Source organism: Thermobia domestica, chromosome 2, assembly GCF_964235325.1.
Source record: "Thermobia domestica chromosome 2, izTheDome1.hap1.1, whole genome shotgun sequence".
NCBI classification, from domain to species: Eukaryota; Metazoa; Arthropoda; class Insecta; order Zygentoma; family Lepismatidae; genus Thermobia; species Thermobia domestica.
The window spans coordinates 321,331,664-321,351,507 of NC_137455.1; the positions used below are offsets into that span (position 1 = coordinate 321,331,664).

The 19,844-nt window shown below is 37.0% G+C and overlaps 1 protein-coding gene across 1 annotated transcript in view; it reads left to right on the top strand.

The window, feature by feature from the left end:
• Positions 1 to 19,844, top strand: part of tau (microtubule-associated protein tau) — a 219,478-nt gene that overhangs the window by 66,457 nt on the left and 133,177 nt on the right. The window contains exons 2-3 of the mRNA XM_081749033.1: positions 1,049 to 1,416; positions 14,135 to 19,370. Of these exons, the coding sequence (XP_081605159.1) occupies positions 1,309 to 1,416; positions 14,135 to 19,370 (5,344 nt within the window). The 5' untranslated portion in view covers positions 1,049 to 1,308. The remainder of the gene's footprint in view (positions 1 to 1,048; positions 1,417 to 14,134; positions 19,371 to 19,844) is intronic.

Sequence of the window (19,844 nt, forward strand, 5' to 3'; positions counted from 1 at the left end):
TAAAAGCAAGCAACTCAACTATTCTGTAATTGTATATTTTGAGTTGAATACTGTCAAAAGCGCAACTATTAAGTCTCATCACCAACAACTTACGTTGATACAACTCTCTCATGCAATATGATGTGTTCATATTTTCTAGGTTACGATATCTCGCTTTGTGGAAAGTTTGAAATGTCAAAATATACATTCATGTAAAGAAGTAATTACATAAAATTTTGAGATATCAGCGTTCATGACGTCCTCCACACATATTTTAGAGAAATGTTGTTATTTTACAAAAATTAGTCAAACAATAACAATGTACTGTATATCTCTGTTATAAACAGTTAACAACTCACTCTGTGTGTAATGCTAATCCTAATAATAAACGCGTCACTCTAGTAAATGTAATCTGCGCTATCGCTTGACTGCTTGGCGTAATAGATGTTGCAACCTATGCTATCGCTAGACTGCTTGACGTAATAGATCTTACAACCTGCGCTGTTGCTTGACTGCTTGGCGTAATAGATGTTGCAACCTGCGCTATCGCTTTCCTACTTGGTGCTAATAGATGTCGCTATCTGCGCTATCGTTTGTCTTTCTAATGAAAATCTGGCATAACTGCATAAATATAGTCTGTAGGTTGTGGTACTTGGTGGGCAAACAAAAAAATGTTAAATGCACTATTTTAAGCTATAGCGTACAACTGGCCGAAGGCTAGGGCAGAACAAGCCATTTTCTTTAATGAATAAATCTGAACATTGAGTATAATAGAATATAAGTATCACCTACTAAAGTTCTTTGGTATCTTCTAGAACTTGTAGTTGGTCTTTGGTCACTATGGTAGAAGTAAGTATTGTTCAGTAGAATTAATATATTGTTATACGAAATAAAGAGTAATGATATTTTACAGCTAAGTAGTCTATGATATAAGGCAAAAGACACATAATAGCTACCCTTTGTCTTGTTCAATTTTCGTATACCGTTCCTCTGAATTATTTGCACTCTCTCATATAATTACAAGTCTATATAAAAATGTATGTATCATTTTGTGATTTGGTCTTTTCAGTAGCCCTCCAACGCCAGCAGGCGCAGAGGTTCGGAGGGACCCGTCCGTACTTCGTAGGCGACAGACAAGTTCATATCTCTGATCCAGCAATGATTGCAAAAATACAGGAATGAATGCTGAAGACTTATGTTTGATAGTTTTGCTACTTTTTTAAAAAACGAAACGCATCCGTATTTAACACAGAGGGGGACAACAAACAGTGTTTTTGTTATCGCTTGTATCGAACTGTGATTAGTGGTGCTATTTTAAAAAACGAAGTCATGGCTTCAAATGGTGCGCCTTGTGATAAGGATCATCCAATCATTAATGGAGAGGCCAAAGATAAAGCAGCTCCCGCCCCTAAGGATGACCGGCCGACTCAAAATGGGGTAAGTTTTACCATAATCTTAACTATAAAAGTCTAAAATGTTATTTTCTGATTTAGAAATTTATTAACTATTTCTAGCAAAGTTCAAATCTACTTTTATAATTCACTACTATAAACGTATTGAGTAAGTTTTAAATATAGCTCGTGAGTATTGATGTTCATGCATGAACATAAAGAACCGTTTTATTATCGTATTATAAGTTTATTGCGTTTTCCTGACTACGTTTTTTATAGCGTACCATTCTATATTTGTAGCTGGAAAAGACATGTTGCATTTGAGACTAAAACCACGAAATTTTAATTGATTTTGTTTTATGTTTCAAGTATGATAACAAAATGAATTTAATTTCTCCTCAATTCTATTAGCAAATTTAAAACAAAATTTATTTTGGTGTCTGATATAGATACATGTTCATCTCCGTTAACACAAACAGAAGGAAATGATCTACATTATCGAATGGAAAAGAATGGACTGTAATATGAACAAAAGAGGATTATATATGTGTTAGTTTTCTTCATTACAAAATTTATCACTCGGATTGTGCATTCTTCTTTTTTTCTGAACTATCTTTCGAAGAGAGAAAAATATAATTCGCTTCGTTCTATAATTAATTTCCATTAAAACTTTGAATATGCATATATAACTACTCCATGTTATGAGTGCTTTTAGAGATTATTACATTGAATTTTTTATAGATTGATCAAAGGGTTTACTGTGTTGTGATATTAGATACCACTCTTTTATGTTTAACAATTCCTCAAAAATTAGATGTCTTTTTTCGTATATCGTGGATAGGATTATCATATTATACAAACTCTGCTTTTTAAAGCCCCATTTAAAGATTTTTAAAAGACAAAGAACATTTTATGTATTATTATTAGCTAGGTACGTACAGTGCTTAATAATGAAAAAAAAACGTTTATCTCATGCTTGCCAATCGTAATCACTGGCGGATCTAGAAAGTAAAAACTGAAGGGGCCAGCCAGAACCCAGACTATGATTAGTATATCATGAGTTTTTACAGTTTTTTAAGGGTCTGCAGAAGTTTCCAAATTAACTCTCTCCCGATGGATCTTTCTCTAGGTTGGATGTGTGCATTGTAGACCTCAAATATTGTTTTACCCATTGCATAACAGAAAAACTGTAAGAAAAACAATATTTAATGTTTCAAAAAATGTCTAATAAAGAATAAAAGGCAACGCTTACCATAGACTTTCAGAAATACGTAAATAATAGTTTCAGTTATTTTTGTCAGTCAAAAAACCGGGGGCCTAGGCTCCAGGCCCCGGACTAGATCTGCCACTGTCAGTAATACCTAAGTTCAATTAGATCTATATTGTGAACCACACTATCCTGTACATTATCCAGAAATCTGAAAGTACTGTCTCGTCTACATAACATTTACAATAATAATAGAACTAAAAATCCACCGTAATTTACTGATAAAGCGAAGTCAATGTGTGTATGTAAAGACATGCATTATAATAAAATATTTGCATATTTATCAGGGTAGAACAGTGTTGGTAGCTTTTTTGTGTGTTAAATTGCCATCCAACGACAAGAAAAAATCGCTTTTAAAATAAATTTTCCTAGTTTGTAAATTCAGATCTTTCTACACATTTGACAATAGTTGACACATGTTCATGAAACGATGCATTTCATTATGTAACAAGGAAAGATTTTTTTAATGCAACGGTCCAGGAAATAGAAATATTCTTAATTGATTATACGTAACAATATCATTCCACGCATATGACATTAAAATAAAACAGAAAAAAGTATGTTTACTTACATAAGTTTCTTTCCATCTCCGTTGCTCGTATCGCTACTTTTGAAATGAGTATCATTTACCAAGATTATTCCGTGGATTTAACGTTGCTAGATTCTTTTCTTCGGAGAAAAAAGGAATATTTACGATTTTAGGGAGAGAGAAAGGAAGATGTGTGATATCTGAAATTTACCCAGACCCTATAATAAACTAGCAGAATAACTGTTCCTTGTGCAGGGAAAATACGTTTCATTTTGGACATAAATGGCTGAATTTGGATTTAAACGGCATTGAAAGTGGCACTGTTCGTCTCAGTGAACCCGAAGACTATGGATTGGGCACTAATATCGGTCATTTTCAATATATATCCCCTTCCCTCCCCTACGTTGTACCGTCAAAGTGATATGATGAAAACCATCCCAGGCCCGAATCTTTCTATGTTGAAATTTTGATTTTGATTGGGGTCAGTCGAGTGGTTCAAGAGTTATTAAGTCACAAACGTAGTCACTTTTATTTTTATTTATTTTTACACATCTCCTCCTCCCCTAAGTTGCATCGTGAAAGTGAAATGGTAAGAGCCACCCCAGGCCCGAACCTCATATATGTTGAAAATTTGATCGAGATCGCTCATAAACTCGGTCAATATAATTACAACACTTAAAACACAAGGAAGTAATATGTTACAATTCCCAGTGGGATGTCATGGGATTTTTCTGATCCTACGTTAATCTGTATATTTTCAATTATATAGGATCTGGAAGGAATGCTAAACTCAAAAGTTCAATTAACCAAACATATTACACAAATCTTTATGTGCCTATTGATTGTGTTTTAATGAAGACTGCATCTCTTAATAGTCCTATCCTTTTTATGCGTGGGGGGGCGCGGTGGCTCAGTGGTAGAGCGTTCACCTCCGGTGCTTCGATCCGAGCTCGTGCCGTGTGGACTTCGTGTGGATAAACACCGTGCTCGTGGGTTTTCTCGTGGCTTTCCCGTTTCCTCCCACTTTCTTCATACCACCATTTCATTCATTTCTCATAATCAACGTCTCCTTTAGCCTAACCGGCATAATCGTGGGACGTAAAACTCAAAGATTTCATTTCATTTTTTTAATACGTGACATCTGTATATAACGATCGATCGAAACTGTTATATGATGGAGGCGATGTTGACAGACGAAAACTAAGATGCTAAAACCAAATTTTCTCTTAAGATTCTAAAACCAAGATGCTAAAACCAAGATTCGGGTGCCAGTTAGATAGGAGGTAAAAAAAAAATCATTTTGTCTCTGAATACTAATCTATGCCTAGGTATGCCTAAGTACTTACATAAAAATCAAAGTCACTATATTTGTCACTTAATAATTCTTGAACCACTGAACCGATCTCGATCAAATTTTCAACATAGATGAGGTTCAAGCTTGGGATGCTTTTTATCATTTCACTTTCACGGTGCAACTTAGAGGAGGAGAAGAGGATATATATATCAGCATTTCCCAACCTTTTTGAACTTGCGGCACACTACGGGTGTTACTTGGATTCTCGCGGCACACTTATAGATATTATTATTTGTAAATATGAAACACAGTGGTATTTTTTTTCTATGATTATTGATCTTCTCAGAGAAAAGATAGCTCTATCACTGGTTTTTCCCCCGTGGTAAATCGTTATGCTTATTTTTCATTCTAATTTAAAAATAGAAAACAATTGCAATGAAATATTGGACTCAGGTTTTTAAAAATACGCTACCTTTTTAAAAACTGGATCCAACCTTCTACTAAGAAGGAAGATCACTAAATAACGAACGAACAAACAAATCTCTTTTACATTTAAAACACAAATGTAGGTAATTTGTCGAAAGGATTGAATGATATTTTAAATTTTCAAGTTACCAAGTAGTCTGCAACAATAAAAAAGCAATAGTGGTCATAACAAGGATAACAAATACTTTTTTCAACATTAGAAATGTATAGAATAATAACCCGATATGAAACTTAAAATTGTAGATTCATAATAGAGTTTCATAATAATGTGAAACACAAATATACATTTTTCCCAACGTTTTGCAATTTGATTGCTATAAAATTAATAATTTTGTTTCGATTCCTCGCGGCACACCAGCAGCCCATTCATGGCACACCGGTTGGGAAACGCTGATATATATATATATATATATATATATATATATATATATATATATATATATATATATATATTTGGTCTAGGAATTAATTCGTGCGGTTGGTACGCACACATTGAAGCTGTAGTACTTACACAAAATACATAAATACCTTAAGAAAAATATTGTCCATCGCTAGCCACCACTTTCGCCCATCTGTCAGGCAATGTACGGATTCCGTGGCGAAAGAACTCCTCATCCATGGAAGCGATCCAGTCAGAGACCCATGTTTCGATATCTTCTGAAGAAGTAAACCGCTGTCCAATCAAATCGTTGTTCATGCAATCGAACAAGTAGTAGTCCGAAGAAGCAACGTCTGGTGAATACGGCAGGTGGGGTAAAACTTCCCATCCGACATTTTCTAAATAGGTTTTGACCGGTTTTGCGACATGTGGGCGAGCGTTATCATGTTGAACAATAAGTTTATCATGTCTGTTCTCCCATTCTGGTCGTGTTCTGGCCAGAGCTTGCTTCAAACGCATTAATTGTCGTCGATAACGTTCTCCATTCATAGTTTCACCCGGTTGCAGCAGCTCATAGTACACCACACCTTTCATATCCCACCATATGCACAGCATAACCTTTGCACAGTGAATATCTCGTTTTGGTTGTGATGGACCTGGTTCACCTGGTTTCACCCAGGCCTTTTTTCGTTTAGGGTTCTCGTAATGGATCCACTTCTCATCACCCGTAATAATTCGATGCAGAAACCCCTTTCTGCTCTGTCGTTGAAGCAGCAATTCGCAAATGGTTTTTCGTCTTTCAACGTCTCTGTCTTTCAATTCATGTGGAACCCAATGTGACATCTTTTGAATCATTCCCATGGCTTTCAAGCGTTTGGAGACTGTTGTTTGATCAACGCCTAATGCTGCTGCAAGTTGTTCCTGCGTTTGACACGAATCCTGCTCGAGCAATGCTGTCAATTCTTCGTCTTGAAATTTTTTTGGCTGTCCAGCTCGCTCTTGGTCTGCCAAGCCGAAATCACCACTTCTAAACCGTGCAAACCACTTCTGACACGTTCGCTCAGCTAGAGCATGGTCACCATACACTTCCACCAAAATACGATGACTTTCAGTCGCACTTTTCTGCATGTTAAAGTAATGCAGCAGGACACCCCGCAAAAACACTTTATCAGGCACAAATTGCGCCATGTTCACTTAACTACAAACTGGTGTTGTTGACGCTTTAATCCACTGCCCTATACTACGAACGATACACGATGACAGGGGTTTGCAACACATGTGTGGATACACGGAACTGTGGGACGCTCCGTTCGTTGCGCCATCTCTTGTCCACCCGCACGAATTAATTCCTAGACCAAATATATATATATATATATATAATGATCGAAAATGACCGATATTAGTTTCGAATCCATAGTTTCTTTGTTCGTTGAGGTGAACGGTGACACTTCCGATCCCGTGTAAATTCAAATTCAGCTCCGCAACTTGGGGAGAGAGAACTCCTTGCTTCTGACACGGGTAACTTTATGTGGCTACGTCTCTAGTTGAAGTCCTGAAAATTTATATGTTCTGCTTGAAGAATGCAATGCGAGAATGACAATAACATTAAGAAAATCATTTTTTTTTTTTTTTTGCAATAGATAGCTAGAGCGATTAATTCGGCCGAGTTTGTTAATAGAGTCTATCATAACATCCTCATTGGCTAACGGCGACTTTAACGTTGTATATCCATATCCCATTTAAAATTCTAGCTTCTATGCAACCTACATGGTGGAAAAAATTTTGGTTGCCTATAGTACGATATGAATCACATGATACTCTTTACTGTCTTTTCCAGAGTTGATTGTTATATTTTGTTTAACCAGCCTCTGTCCTATGAACACATGAGTAGATATTCTCTCGGGAGCCATCAGTGAGATAAGAGTCATAGGTTGAGAATCGCTGTAGTAGACATTATGTGTCTTACAGACGTTCTGTATATAAGACTCAAAGATTATCAAAATAATAGAAAATTCTGTTGAAACTATAAGCTACTTAAAATTGATTAGACAACAAATGGCAAAAGAATATACATACGTTTTCTTAAACAAATAACTTGTTCCCATAACAAGTTTTATTATGTTATTGGTGAATCAACATGATTATTAACAGCAGTTAATTCGCACAAATTTTAACATCCTTTTCTCTTTCTTCATAAATAACAGAAAATCCATTATGTTGGCCCTGTATTACGATTAGTAAATTTGCATTCCTTGTTTCTTGTGTCTTTGACTTTCAAGTGCCAGAATCGTTAAACGATCTAATTATATTCCTCGCTGGTTGAAGTATGTCACGAAAGCGTTGTCCATCTAACCTGCACCTTGACCTAATGGCTATCACGAAAAGAGTCTTAGGTTTCACACGCAACCGAAGAATACTGTAGACATTCATTATAGAATTGCAGGAGGCCAGGTGTTATCAGAAGAAAGCAACAAGATGCTTTACGGGATTCTAAATATAGTTTTGTCGCATCATGTTTCATATTATACACTGCAGTAATGCACCAGAAATTATTCATTATTTACCAGGTAGTTAATCAGAATGCTTAAAATTGAACTGAATCTTGAATACAAAGTTAATTATTCCATTTACAAAAAGAATTCAATAATTTTTGAGATATGGTTTCAGTAAAGTAATATAAACCATAATCACATTAGAGATTTAAAAGTAAATGTGTCCCTAGTTGATGAAAAATTTGAAGTAATATTTTTGATTTGGAACTAACGTCAATATAACCCGCTTCGCTGAGTGAAAATAAGAAACATTAGCGATATGTTACGTTAGTCAGTGACTTTTTACTATTACTAAAGCGCTCTTTAATATCCGTCATTATCGATGTTTTTGTCTATTTCTCTTGTCTCCTCCTTCTCAAGTTGTAAGCATGAATTTGGATTTAAACGGTATCGGAAGTATCGATCGTTCATCTCAGCGACCCCGAAAACTATGGATTCGACACTAATATCGGTCATTTTCGATCATTTTTATATACCTTCTCTCCTCTGCCCCCTCCCCTAAGTTGCTCCGTCAAATTGAAAGAATGAAAACTATGCCACGCCCGAACCTCATCTATGTTGAAAGTTTGATTGAGATCGGTTGGGTGGTTCAAGAGTTATCAAGTCACAAACATAGTTATAGATACGTAGATAGATTACAGTATAGGATAAGTTGTTTTCTGGCTTTATACACACTTATCGAAAGAAGTTATTAAATAACTCCTGTTTCCCCGTGGACAAATCAAATGTTACAAAGAACAAGTAGTGTAGTAAGAAAAGGACTTAAGATTGTATGTCGTGGTGGGAACCGGATGTGGTAATAGATCTCAGTCACGGTTTGAGTAGATGGCTATAAGATAAGATTGTACATATTCTTAGAACGCGAAATTGATTCCAGTAAAACAGCTTCTCTCTATCTCTTATCATTTTTGCTCTATCCAGATCAATATTGAAACCGGAAGTTTTAGTGGATTTCTATTACTTCCGGTTTTAGTAGAGAGTTAAGGATATAGATGAAATGTATTCTTGGAACACTTAATTAATTGCAGGAACCCACCTGTCGCTGTATATTAACGTTTTTTCTTCCTCTCTCTCTAGTGATTAATAGGGCAACAAACTTTATGCTTCTTTGGCGTGGGAGACCCGGGTTCGATTCCCGGCGGGAGCTCATGTGGTTCGGATTCCACGTTAATCAGTAGGTCCACGTCTCATATAGCCTCGCTGCTGAACGGGACGTTAAACTCAAAATCAACTCAACTCAAACTTTATGCTTTATTTTTCCTTACATTATGCTTTATTATGCTTTTTCCTAAATTTTGCCTTAATATGCTTTTCTTGAATTATACTTCATTTTTAATCATTTCTATTACAGTAGTACAGGCACTTGTTTCTTCCACATTGTCTTCGGTAACCGTCAGAAGTTGGAAATCCCTCCCCCCCTAATTGCAGTGCATGATTCAAGACCTTCCTTCAAAAAATTATAATACAGAAGATTGATCCGTCCATAAGTGTCCAATTTTAAAACTTCAAGGGACAGTACGCTGGCTCATTGATAGAACACTTACCTCAAGTGTAATATTTTCATTTTCATTCTAAACCTTCACCCCTGATCACACAGTCGTACAATCTAAATGATTCAAACAGCAGGAGCAAGTCAAACAGCGAGTAGAATAAATTGGTTTGACATGTTGACTGTCAGATTAAAAAAATCAGAAAAAAAAGTATTTCTTTTCATAGAAATGTGTGAGTTAAATATTGTAGAGCTTATTGCGGTTGTTTAAAACTGCGAGAAACTTTACTTGTCTAAGCGATCTACTGTCCCCGGCTGTCAGAAGTCGGATTAGGGTTAGGAATTAGGTTTTCTGGGCTTCCGGCATCTATTGCCATGCTAGCCCTTCAAGTATAAGGTATGATGTCCGTCGGCGATCACACTATCCAAGGAAAGGGAAGGAAGAAAGGAAACGGAATGGGACTTATATGCAGGTACCAATCTGTCATTCGCCTGGTGTGAATGAGGAAAATCCAGCAAAACCTCACTCAGAATGGTTGGGAATAATGGTTATCAACTAAAATTGTAAAGCTAAATAAGGGGATGACATATAACCGAATATGACCGAAATTAGTATTCATTCCATAGTTTATGGACTCTCCGAAATGATTAGTGACACTCGAAATGCCGCTTAACACAACATTCATTCCCCATCGGCATGGAGGTGCATTATGTGTGAAAGCGGTTGAAATGTAAAAAAATCGAGAACGAATGATAATAGTGTCTAATCCATAGTTTTTGGGGTCACAGATGAATGACACTTCTGATGCCATTTAAATTCAAGTTCAGTCCCATCGGCATGGAGTTGAGAAGGGTGGAAAGAGATCATATTAGGTATTTCTATCATTAAACTTTCATTGAAAAGCATATGCTAAGGGGAATAGGAGTTCAAATAATTTTCGCCAATCCATTGCCCCCGTATGAAGAACAGGCATTTTAGATAATCTAATATACAGCATAAAAATGAAATGTTCGACGCTTAACGCTTCCTAAACTGCTGGACTGAGTTTGATGATTTCTAGCACCTAAATGAACCGTGGCTTAACTTCGATTTGTATTATATTAGTTTTCCCGAATGGAATATCGGAGGGGGATAGAGGAGGTTCAAAAATTTATAGTAAAGTACAGTATCTCATGATAATACAGATACGGGATCAAACAGTGTAACGACCCTGTTTCGTATTTCAACCTAACGATACTGAGGGTCATTACGATATGGAAGGAATCTGTTTTAAATTTATATTTCATTAGATTGCATTCCCAAATCAAGCAATGCGAAAATTAGAGCGTACATTTTCATTTATTTATGTTTTGCTGAACCTTAAATAAGTTCTAGCATCTCAGTACTCCATTTCATGATTAATCCAAATACTGCTAATCATCAATGTTTCCGCCCATTTGTTACAAATATGATTATTGGAATTCACATGTTCAAAATGCATAATTTACTAGCTGAAGTGTCCGTTCTTTGCTTGGGAAAAATAAGTTTATGGAAAGTATTTGAAATTTATATTTCAACTTTCTCCTTCCCTAGGATGCATATTTGAATCGAGATGAAATCCTAAAACCGAGCTTGATCCAAGTTCTATGTGTAAAAAAATAATTCCAATGAGAGATATGGGTGAAGTTGTACAGCGGGAAAACATTTTGAAACTCTTCTGTTCATTAGGGTTCGTATTTTAACCCCTTAGTGGAGACTTACTTACGTGGGGTAGTAGCATCCCCGTCCTCACCTGCTTCCAACCTATTCACCTCCTTTCTCCATATGTTTACGACTTTATTACTTCATAGTGGTTTTTGCAGTGCAGTGTTTAAAATCGCACAACTTCTAATTATTTAACATGTTTGGGTGTTGAAGTTGTTTCTTTAAAAAAAACACTTTGGAAATTTAAATAACTTTCCGTTAGTACAGTCAGGCGGCATTTTGCACCTCAGTGTCACTGAGGGATTAATGGAAGTAGCACGATTTTAAAAATTCATGCTTCACCCAGGTGCTTATTGTGTTCCAAAATTCAGTCGAAAGGGTTCAGTCTTTACTTGTGATGAAAAGTAACGTCGATTTGAATATGGTGGGAAAATTATTGAAGCTCTACCCCCTTCTCCTTTTAGAAGCGGGATTTTCGAGAACGTTGGGACACATGTTTCTAATGAGGAGTTTATATACTGAGTTGAAGGGCTCCTAAGGTACGCTATTATTGATATAAATTTTGAATCTCCTCCACGTAGTAGGATTCACAGTTTAATGAAAGTGACAAGATAAAACTTTGACGCAAGCCAAATGAAAGGTACACGGAAAAAAGGGGTTCAATTGCAAATTTTTGCGAAGAAGCCGAATAGACACTACCTGTTGGTGCTAGTTTGTACTTCTAAATGCACTACTAATATTGTAAAAAAAAAGTGACTCGTTGTAGAGAAACTTAGAAAAGAAAAAAAGCTATACAGGAAAAGAAGGAGCCCATCAACATTTTAAATTGCTTCTCTTGAAAAAATGTAAAATGTATTGATTAGCCCTTTATTTCCGTGTACCCTTCAAATGTTCTATTCCAAAATTCATCTCGAATGGAGACACAGTGTGAATTTGTATACTGTAATCTATATAAATAAAACTTAAAGTGATTATGGTTCTTGACTTAATAATTCTTGAACCACCCGACCGATCTCGATACATGAGGTTCGGGCTCGGAATGTTTTTTAATCATTTCTCTTTGCAACTTAGGGGAGGGGGGAAAGATACATAAAAATGATAGAAAATTACCGATGTTGGTGTCGAATCAATAGTTTTCGGGGTCGCTAAGATGAATAGAGCCGTTTAAATCTGAATTCAGCCCCGCAAATTGGGGGAGGAGGAGATATATAAAAATTATCAAAAATGATCGACATTAGTGCCGAATCCATGCTTTTTGGGATCGCTGAAATGAACAGTGACACTTCCGATGCCGTTTAAATCTAAATTCAGCCCCTCAACTTGGAGGAGGGTGAGAGGGGATATCTATATAAAAATGATCAAAAATGACCGATATCAGAGAGCGCTTTAGTAATATTAAATGTTGACCGACTAAGGGAACATATTACTAATTTTTCTTATTTTAACCCAAGGAAGCGAGTAATTGACGCTAGTAATTAATAAATAAATATTCAGCTTTAAAAATAAGATTTAAGTGAGAGAAACAGCTGCAGAAATATAACACATTAAATATAAAATTTATTCAGAAACATCTCAAGTATAATATTTTATAAATTATTATCTTCTTTTGAAAGAACAACATTTTGTTTCTAAAAGAAAATCAAGATTGGATCCAAAAATATCACTCAATATAAATATGAAGGAGGGGCAAATTACAATTTCATAGCATCAATATTTGCATTTTGACTGTAATCTTATAAGTCTTTGACTGGACAAGATCCATAGCTTACTTCACCCTTTCAGGATAAATTATAGTGAAGTTACATATTCATTGCCTTTTTTTTTTTTTTTGAGATAACCAGCGAGAAAAGTATTGGATCTCGTCTTTTTGGTACATAATAAACGCTAAAGTATATAGAATTGTTACAACATAGTTAAAAAATATCTTCAACAGCACACTAGACAGTAGGCCCAACAGTGGGAAATGGTAGGCTAGCCAACTAACTACCATCGTTTCGCCGAGCATTTGCTGAGCAACTTAATTGATAACGTAGACCCTATAAAAGAAATAGACTAGTGATACGAAGTGTGAAGTGAAAACTGTTGGATAAATGAAGGTAAATTGCTGGTTGGCCATCATACATTTTTATATTACTTTAGGCCAACGTATTTTTCAACTTTATTTTAGCAATTCCTAATTTCCAACCATTAGCTTATTGTTGGATAAATGACGGCAAATTGTTCATTGGCCACCATACACTTCTACACTACATTGGGCCAAGTAGTTTTCAACTTTATTTTTGCAATTCCTAATTCATAGCCGCTAACTTGTTGTTGAGTACTGACGGCGAATTGTTCATTGTGTACTTTCACATTACATTGGACCAACATATTTTTCAACTTCATTTTTGCAATTCCCAATTTCCAACCACTAGCTTATTGTTGGATAAGTGACGACAATTGTTGGTTGGCCTTCATATGCTTTTGTACTTCTTTGGACCTACGTATTTTCAATTTTATTTTTTTGAAATTCCTAATTCCCAGTCATTAGCTTATTGTTGGAGAAACGATGGCAAATTGTTGGTTGGTCACCATACACTTTTACATTACATTGGGTCAACGTATTTGCGACTTTATTTTTGCAATTCCTAATTCACAGCCATTAGTTAATTGTTCGGTAAATGTGGCAAATTGTTGGTTGGTCAACATACAGTGTTGTACTACGTTGGGCCTACGTATTTCTCAAGTTAATTTTTCCAATTGCGAATTCCCGATCATTAGTTTTCTCTTGGATAAATGATGGCAAATTGTTGGTTGCCCATCATACACTTTACTTAAATAAATTGGCCAATGTATTTTTCAACTTTATTTTTGCAATCACTTATTACTAACAATGGAGACCATTAGCTTTACTACAGTCTAGAGGTGTGGTACTAATGATATTTCCAATGTATTTCCCGCAAACTTGCAAATGAAAACATACTGCCCTTAGAAACATAGTTTTGTTATATGTAGAGAAAATAATAAACTTTTTCTTTATCATTAAATTTTCGGTAAATTTAGAAAATTGAATTATTAACAAATTCTTCTTTCTGTTTATTTCAGGTAATACATGAGAAAGACACTTCACCTTCCGGTACGAACGTCCTTGATAGCAAAGAAGTAAAACGAAAGGAAGGTGTTCTAGAAGAATCTATTGTTAAAACTAGTGAAATTTCAGAGACTGTGGAAACAAATGGTGATTCCAAAGTTTCTGTGAAAAATGGTGCAAGTGTGAGTGAACTAGATAAAAAAGATAGTACAAGTGAAAAAGTTTCTCAGGGAGACAGTGTGGTGGTGAAAGTAAACGGAAAAGAATCATCACAAGTGAAAGATCAAAAAGAAGAACCGAGTAAACGTGGTGACTCCGTATCTTTAGATAGTGATAAAAGAGACAAAATATGTAGTGATTCAGAGGTTAAAACTGTAGATTCTTTGCCGTGTTCCGAAACTGTTGATGATGCGTCTGTTAAACAGGGTACCGAATCCAATGCACAAATATCATCGAAATCCGCGGAAGACGTGACAAATGATTTAGGTCCATCCAAAGTGCAAACGGAAACTAAAATCGAGAAGAAAGATTCTGAACAAGTGACCACATCACCAAAACTTACCGAAAGTCAAGTGAAACCTGTTAAGGAAGAAATTGAACAACTACCGAAAGAAGTGCCTAAAGCGGAATCAGAAGAACAATCCCATGCGCCGGCTAAGGACACTGGGTTGGATCAAGATGATTCCACTTCATCTCCTCAAGTAATAAAAGACAAGGAAGATGTTATGCGTGAAGAAGTGCCTGATTCAGAAACGGCGGTAGATGTAATAAGTGACACAGGCGATGTTGTTCCTACAGACTCAAGCACCATCGTAGCACCAGATAAAGAATTAAACGGTTCCAGCAATGGGAAAAGTAAAGAAACTATTGTTGAAACGGAAGATTCGGCAGGTAGTCAAGAAAGCTCTTTACTACAGAAAGCCGCAAAGACTGAAGTATCCGAATCCAAAGATACTACGTCACCCGAAGCAGAACAAATTCCCGAAAAGACAGAAGTAGAAATAACCAAGCCAAAACCTCCAAGCTCAACACTAGCGGAAACTTTAGACAAACCAGAAGCAGAAAGAAAGTCAAAAACGCCCAGCCCGACACCTTCTGATGCAGAAGAAAAGATTAAACAAGCAAAATCAAAGACTCCAAGTCCAACTCGTGAGGGAACGAAATCAAAATCTCCAAGTCCTACTCCATCGGACACAATAGAAAAACCCAAAGAAGAAACAAAATCCAAGACTCCTAGTCCAATCCCCATGGAAACGATTGAAAAACAAGAGGAAGTAAAATCGAAGACCCCAAGCCCAACACCTACAGAAACGATACAAAAGCCCGAAGAGGAGACGAAATCAAAAACCCCAAGTCCAACAACTGCAGAAACTATACAGAAATCGGAAGAGGAAACAAAGTCAAAGACCCCGAGTCAAACACCTTCAGAAACGATACAGAAACCTGAGGAGGAAACAAAACCAAGGACCCCAAGTCCAACACCCATAGAAACAACACAAGAGTCTGAAAAGGAAACGAAAACTAAGAGCCCAACGCCTACAGAAAGTGTACAGAAACCAGAAGCGGAAACGAAGTCAAAGTCCCCAAGTCCAACACCTGCAGAAACGATACAAAAGCCTGAAGAAGAAATGAAGTCAAAAAGTCCAAGTCCAACACCTGCAGAAACGATACAAAAGCCTGAAGAAGAAATGAAGTCTAAGAGTCCAAGTCCAACACCTATAGATAAGATAGAAAAACCTGAAGAGGAGATAAAGTCAAAGACTCCGAGCCCTACACCTACAGAGACGATACAAAAGTCCGAAGAGGAAATGAAATCAAAAACCCCAAGTCCAACACCTACAGAAACTATACAAAAACCTGAGGAGGAAACAAAATCAAAGGCCCCAAGTCCAACACCTGCAGAAACTATACAAAAACCTGAGGAGGAAACGAAATCAAAGACCCCAAGTCCAACACCTACAGAAACGATACAAAAACCTGAGGAGGAAACGAAATCAAAGACCCCAAGTCCAACACCTACAGAAACATTACAGAAACAGGAAGAAGAAACAAAGTCGAAGACTCCAAGTCCAACACCTACAGAAATGATACAAAAACCCGAGGAGGAAACGAAATCAAAAACCCCAAGCCCAACACCTGCGGAGTCGATACAAAAACCTGAGGAGGAAACTAAATCAAAGACCTCAAGCCCTACACCTGCAGAGACGATACAAAAACCTGAGGAGGAAATGAAATCAAAGACTCCAAGTCCAACACCTACAGAAACAATACAGAAACCGGAAGAGGAAACAAAATCTCCAAGCCCAACGTCTGCAGAAACGATACAAAAACTTGAGGATGAAACAAAGTCAAAAAGTCCAAGTCCTATACCTGTAGAAACAATAGAAAAAACAGAAGTTGGAACAAAATCAAAAACTCCAAGTCCAACACCTACAGAAACTGCAGAGAAAACAAAAACAACTAGTCCAATACCATCAGAAGTAATAGAGAAACCTGTAGATGATACGAAATCGAAAACGCCAAGTCCAACACCATCAGAAACGATAGAAAAATCTGGAGAGAAAACAGATATAAAGTCTCCTCCTCCTACAGCAATAGAAACAATAGAAAAGCCGGTAGACGAAAGAAAATCCAAGACTCCAAGTCCAACGCCGTCTGAAACGATAGAAAAATCAGTGGAAGATAAAAAATCTAGAACTCCAAGCCCAACACCGTCAGAAAAAACAGAGCGAACTGCGGAAGAAGCAAAAACAAAAGCTCCTAGTCCAGCACCAGCGGAAACAATGGAGAAACCATTGGAGGAACGAAAAACTAAGACTCCAAGTCCAACGCCATCAGAAACAATAGAAAAGCCTGCAGAAGAAACAAAGACAAAGAGTCCTAGTCCAGCGCCGTCAGAAACTATAGAAAAACCTGTAGAAGAAACTAAGACTCCCAGTCCAACATCGTCAGAAGCAACAGAAAAACCTATCGATGAAACAAAATTGAAGACCCCTAGTCCAACACCAGCAGATATGATAGAAGAGCCAACGTGTGATAGAAAATCAAAAACACCAAGTCCAACTCCTGTAGAAACGGAAATTCAACCTGCACAGATTGATGAAACCAAGGAGAACGGTGAAGATAAACCAAGTAATAAAATAGTAGATTCGATAGCAGATAAAGTCAAAGAACATTCGATATCTAACGGAACAGCAGAAGCAGGTGTAGGTGACGACGAAGCTGTACCACAAGGACGAGAACTTCTTTGTGGAATGTCTTTAGATAAAGTGAACGGTGATCACAGAACTGTTGAAGTAGAGGTTCAAGATCAGCAGGAAGCTGATACTGAACAGCAAACTGGAGATGAAGCAGATCATGAGCAAGCCCAGCTCGCAGGAGCAGGTGATGATGACGACGACGATGTTGTAATGACCACAGTGACAACAAAGCCAGCTCCTATTGACGCAGGAGGTACCACAAGTGCCGAAGTAGATAAAGATGTCTCTTCTGAAAAAACACCTGAGCTCACAAAAGGTGAAGAGTTGGAGTCTAAAGAAGAATCTGACAAGGATGTAGAAAGTGAAAAAGCATCACAGAAAACAGAAACAGAAGATGGAGTTTCACATGTAGATGAAGCGGAGGCAACCGAAGAAAAAGAGAAATCAAAAACACCAAGTCCAACACCGGAAGTAGCAGAAGAAAGTCAAAAATCACCTTCACCTAGTAAAAAATCTGGTGTCGAAGAAGAATCTGCCGATGAAACAAAGGAAGTAGCAGATGATGAAGAAAAGTCTTCAGAACCGAAAGACGCTGAAACTGAAGAAGACAGTGTAGTTTGTGCAAAGGAATCTCCTGTTCCTGAAGACTCTAAGGAAGAAGAAGCTACAGAAGCCACACCAGAAGCTGCAGAATCGACACCAGAAGCTCCAGATATTGCGGAAACTACTAGTACTAAGAGCGATGCTGAAGCAAAAGTCACAGATGATGACACGGGGAAAGTAGAAGCTGAGGAAGCTTCGAAAGACGATATTTCGCATTCTAAAGAAACGGAAGAAGTTGAAGAGACTCAAGCAGATTCTGGAGAAGATAAGGCAGAGGAATCTGTTGAAGCTGTATCAGATAAATTATCCTTAAAAGAAACAGAAGACAAACCAGACACAGAAAAGTCACCAACACCTGAACTTGAAGAGAAAGAGGAAACTTCATCTGGCATTGAGAAAGATTTGGAAGGTTCTGAAAAACCCGTGACAGGTGAGTCGGTAGATGTAAGTGTTTCTGACGACAAACAGGATGAAAGTGAAGAGCCAGAAGTAAAACTTGAATCTGAAGTAGATGAAAAACAAGAGACAGAAGACAGCAAAGAGAAAACAGACGAAACACAGGTTGAAGAACAACCTGAATCTAAAGATGAGGAGAAGGAAGTTGAACCTGGGGAAACAGAAGTGGAAGTGGAAGTACCTACTGAAGATGCTGAAGAAAAGCCACAAGAAGAGGCTGTAAGTAAAGAAATTGCAGAAGATGGAGAACCTGAACCTCAGGATAAAATCGAAGAGACTGCAGAGTCTGAGACTGTGCCTGAAACTGAGGCAAAAGATGATGAGAAAGAGGTTTCGAAAGAGGAAAGTGAAGAGAAGGAAGAATCCGCTGAAAAAGAACCTGAGGCAGTAGATGCTGAAGAGGGAAAAGAAGATGAGTCGGAAGATAAAGAGAAAGATGATATAGAAAAAGAGACTGAACCAAAGACTGAAGCATCAGAAGCTGAATTACCTAAAGAAGATGAAAAGACTGAAGATACTCAGGAGGAAACAGAAAAGAAGGAAGAACCTGAAGTGTTATATGAAGAAGTAAAAGAGTCAGAGGAAGAGGTGCAGCCTGTAGTTGAAGGCGAGACGGAAGAGCCTGATGAAGTTAAAGAAGAAACTGAAGGAGATAAAGCTGAAGCATCTGAGCCTGCTGATGAGTCAAAAGTTTCAGAGGAAACAGAAGCAGCAGCAGAGGAGAAGGCTGCAGAAGTAACAGAGACTGCTCCTGAAGCATTAGAATCAGAAAAAGAGACTGAAGCTTCTGCAGAAGTTAAAGAAGAAGCAGGAGATGAGCCAGCAAAAACTGAACCAGAACCTTCAGAGGCTGAAAAAACAGAAATAGTTGAGGTAGCACCGGTAACAACAGAAGAAATCAAGAAAGCCGACGAACAGAAAAAAACAACTACTGTTCCTGAAAGGAAAAAGAAACCGGGACGAAGGAAACCATCGGCTACAAGAAAGAAAGGTGGGGTTTTGTCTTTTCATGTGCACGCAAAAAGAATAGTAGTTGTTTAGTGAAGAAAGCCTTGAATGAATGCTTCGCATTGTATCATCCGCGTAAGTCTGTGTACTTAATGTAAGCACTTAGCACAGTATCCATAGTTTTAAGTAATTCCTTTTTACTGTTTTAGTGTACATTCTTTACAGCAATTGAGATATTGAACAAGACAATGGGTTCCTCTACAATTAAATATATTTTAGTTTCTACTAATCCAATGGATTTCTATAATTTTACGTTGTCTATTAGGAAATCTTATGCTTGCCGAAATTATACTAGTTTGTTGATTTAGTATATTGCTAGAAGATAGAACTTTCTTCAGTTTGAGGGACTGTGTATAAAATTATTCCATTTCTAAGTGGGATAATTCTGACTTTTTTTTAAAAAAAATACCTTTTTACAATTAAATATGACAGCTTTTTAATACTACACGGAATATGA